General features: G+C 38.5%; 1 protein-coding gene across 1 annotated transcript; it reads right to left on the reverse strand.

The window, feature by feature from the left end:
• Positions 1-517: 517 nt before the first annotated feature.
• LOC118048023 (probable polyamine oxidase 5) lies at positions 518-2,805 on the reverse strand. The gene has a single exon (XM_035057524.2). It carries the CDS (start codon positions 2,429-2,431, stop codon positions 776-778), a length of 1,656 nt encoding a protein of 551 aa, XP_034913415.1. The 5' UTR covers positions 2,432-2,805; the 3' UTR covers positions 518-775.
• Between the last annotated feature and the right edge of the window lie 1,018 nt (positions 2,806-3,823).

Here is a 3,823-nt window from a genome sequence, read left to right on the forward strand (position 1 = left end):
TGTCTCGTTGTTAAGGACATTTTGGCAACCAGTCTGATTGACTGACTCCCTGCTGGCCCATCGTGGCTGCAATTTGATACAGTAGATGTACTGTATGGCATGGCATGGGACCCCAGGCTCGGTTCATATCCAGATTTTCATGTGGTGAATCACATACTCCTACAGCCAGCTCATTGATTGTCCCTAGCTGGGTGATGGTGGTGTAAATTCCATGTCCAAGTTGTGTTTGGAGTTAACAAGGGGTTGGGCAGAGAGACAAGCTGTAGGGCAACTGATGAAGAGACTCCGAGCTGGAAAGAGCCGGGTTTATCGGATCCTGTCGACCGAGGAAGCAAAAAGATGCACTTAACAAAGAGGTGGGATCCAAAGCTTTCTTTTGTTTTTTGCCTCGAACTTTGAAAATATTCAATCAATGCCAAACAAACACCATCTTAATTGGCTTGCTTTGAAGATCAAATAGAGCTTAAAGAATAGAGAAAGAAACCACACTCGCGCAATCACAAACAAAGAGAAAGCATTAGAAAATGGAAAGAAGGTTCTTTAATTCAGGCAATACATCTAAAAATGTCCCCATCTATCTCTTTCATCCCTCCCTAATCCCATTCCTTTTGCTTTTGCTTTTGCTTTTGCTCTCTGGTGGTACTCAAATCTATAGAGAGAGAGGGAGAGGGAGCGGGAGATGTTTTAGACGCAAGGAAATTGAAAGAAAGAAAAAAAGATATCAGAAAATTAAGTGTCTTAGAAAAAAAAAGATCAAAATTAAACCACTAAGTGTCTAAACCCCAACACAATGATAATGTTGAAGAAGCCTACTGGCTTCTCTAAGACCACTAAAATAAGCTCCGTGAGTAGTAGAATAATGGGTTCTGTGTGTTGCCTCCCCTGCAAACAGAATTTGAAGTGGAGCAGATCCTAAAGAATCAGGGTTTGGCAATGGCTCTGCCAATGTGTCTAGGTCATCGCCACTCGATCCAACTGCAACATAACTGTAAGATCCCAAGAAGAGAGGATCGTTACCCCATTTACTCTTCAATACCTTGGCGAATCTAACTCTATTCCCATCCACAGATTTCTCTTTCCCATTGCATACTCCATGAGAATTAGAATTCAATTGTTTGTGCGGCTGTGACGAAAAGCTAGATAGTGTTGTTGACACCCCTTCAATAATCTCTTCATCACTGAGAGTTTCGAGCTCAAGAGCTTCTTTCCCTGCAAACCAAGACAGCAACACACCAGAATTTTTGTAAATTGGACTCAGAGAAGCTGTCCTTCTCATCCACCATGGTATCTTTTTATGCCTCCATTCGGAGTCTGGTCGATGAAAAGCCATTTGCAGGAATGGGAACTTGCTGTAATCACCATCTCTGCCATCGTGCCTTGAACTCAGTTGCAAAAACAACTTATTCACAACACCAAATCCTAGCCTGGATATGGCCTCTGTCTTGAAAGATGGAAGAGGGGGCTTGAACATACCTGAATCTGGACCAATTCCTGCTTTAAGTACCCCGAGTGAAACTGTAACTATAACATGATCAGCTGACATTATCGATCCATCGCAGAAATGTATCTTCACAGGCCTACCAGCACAACCATGTTCGCTTGATTGGTGAGCTTCAGGCTGCCATTCAATTCTTGCGACCTTGCGGCCTAATTGGATTAGGCCATGAGGTAAAACTGAAGCTAGCGATTCAATGACACTCAAGTAGCCCTTAGCAATGGTGATTTCTTCACCTGGAAACATGCGATACTCACTTTCTGCAGCAAAATCTAGAGTCAAGAGATCACCCGCGGAAGTATAGGTCCTTTGAATGTTTTCATGCATTGCAAATATGGCTTCTTCAATCAACTTTCTGCTCCAATTACCACACCCTTCGATCTGTTCCTGCTCCTTCACAGAATCCCAGTAAACATTAAGGGCTTTTCTGAGAAAAGAACCAACACTGAGCTTTCCCGGACCACCACCATTGCTTGGACAAATCTTATCTGCAAGCTTGCAGAAATTAACCTCTTCACTGCTTTCCTCACGTTCAATCAGTTTCCCCTGGGCATAATCCATCAGGCTCTTAAAGAGTGTGGATATTGACTCCACAAGAGATGGACTGAGCTCGAACCCGCCTTCAGCGACGGTCTTCGGCTCGTCCAAGAATCCATCCATGCACTCCCACGGCTGCTCAGACTCAAGTGAATGGATTTCCTGAGCAATTTTGTGAACTGGGCTGCCTCCAATGCCATGGATCCATGTTGCACCCATCTCTATCCTGTCACCACCAAATTCTGAAGTGTTAATTCTGCCACCAATCCTTGGACCACCTTCCACAACGCAGAGCTCAAACATATCGTTAGAGCTACTGGAAGTGTAGAGCTTGTTTGCAGCTGTGAGACCTGCCATTCCCGCTCCAATAATAACAATTCTTGGCTTCTTGGCCACCATTTTCGCTAGCTTTCAAGATTCACTAGCACGATAAGAAGATATTTGTGTGGGGGTGTGTGTGTATTTTTCTTTAGAAAAGGAATGAAGACAAACTGTGAGGTGAGGTTGAATTACTGATGTGAAGAATTTATAAGGAGGTGCGTGTGTGATCGGTAATGTTTTGGCTTCTTGGGAGAATACTCTTACTTTACACTATCATTACTATTACAATTATTATAATAAAAATAATTATTATTTTCTCTCCAATAAAGACAGGGCTCTACTTTTTCTTGAACTCTATCGTAATAATTGTATACTACTTACTAGCCTTATCATCTTATACCCCAAAAGACCATTCTCTATTTGAATAATCTCTCTAGTCCTTCTCAACCCCACTTCCATTTATGAATATTCATCGCTACAGTAGAAAGCTTTGTCTAGAGACTCTAAAACTCTTTTTTTTTTTTTTCTTTTTTTTTTGGCTTAGGAGAAACACTGGCCATGGTTTGCCATTGAGGCATAGATAGGTTATGGTAACGCCAAGAACGATAAAAGGTTGATAATGCCTTTCACCAACCTCGCATGTAAATTGGGTTGAGGACGGCCCACCAACTGAACAAGTCATTGGTCTTGATCAGTCGATGGGCAGTCATTCATTCGATGGGTCAAAACCAGGAGATCAACACAAATCCACAAGTTGACTATCAACAAAAGGAAAGCCAATTTTCATCTAAATTAAACTCTTGAACCCATCATATCAATACATTCATTTCTTTTTTTTTTTTTATATGAGGTTAGAAAAAAGATAAAAAAAATATTTATTGTTATAAAAATATCTAATTAGGATTGAAATATGATCGATGATTCCTGTTAAAGTCTTGTTTCCTTTTAGGATATGAATTTTTTTTATATAAAAGAACGTGAAACCAACTTTTACTGATCACTTTTAAATTTGACTATTTCTTTTAACCTTAACCATAATTAACTTTATTTTCTAAATAGTTAATGTAAATTTATCAATGGAATCATTTTATAGTTCACGTTTTTGAGTTATGAGTTAAGGTTTTTTTTTTCTCTTTAATTAAAAACTTTAAATTAAAAGTTCAAAGAATAGTCTTAATTTGATAACTTATAGAATCTAGTATTGAAAAAGTGAAGCAATCCAATTTTACTATTTGTTTTATTATAAATATTAGTTGTGTGATCTAGTAATGATTAGAACCAGAAAAATGACATGTTTTACATTCTAGTTCAAGTGTTTGACTTGTGATATTTTTTTTATGTGATATTAGAAATTTAATAATTAATAGTTATGAGTTCAAATCTTTTATCTGTTTTATCTTTTTCACTTAAGGTGAAAATTAAAGAAGAGATAATGAAATAGTTTTAATTTGATAACTTATAGAATATAAT

The sequence above is a fragment of the Populus alba genome, chromosome 6, assembly GCF_005239225.2.
Source record: "Populus alba chromosome 6, ASM523922v2, whole genome shotgun sequence".
Classification (NCBI taxonomy): Eukaryota; Viridiplantae; Streptophyta; class Magnoliopsida; order Malpighiales; family Salicaceae; genus Populus; species Populus alba.

What these genes read in the sequence shown, in the direction of transcription:
- LOC118048023 (XM_035057524.2), bottom strand. Translation starts at nt 2,431, where the DNA reads ATGGTGGCCAAGAAGCCAAGAATTGTTATTATTGGAGCGGGAATGGCA.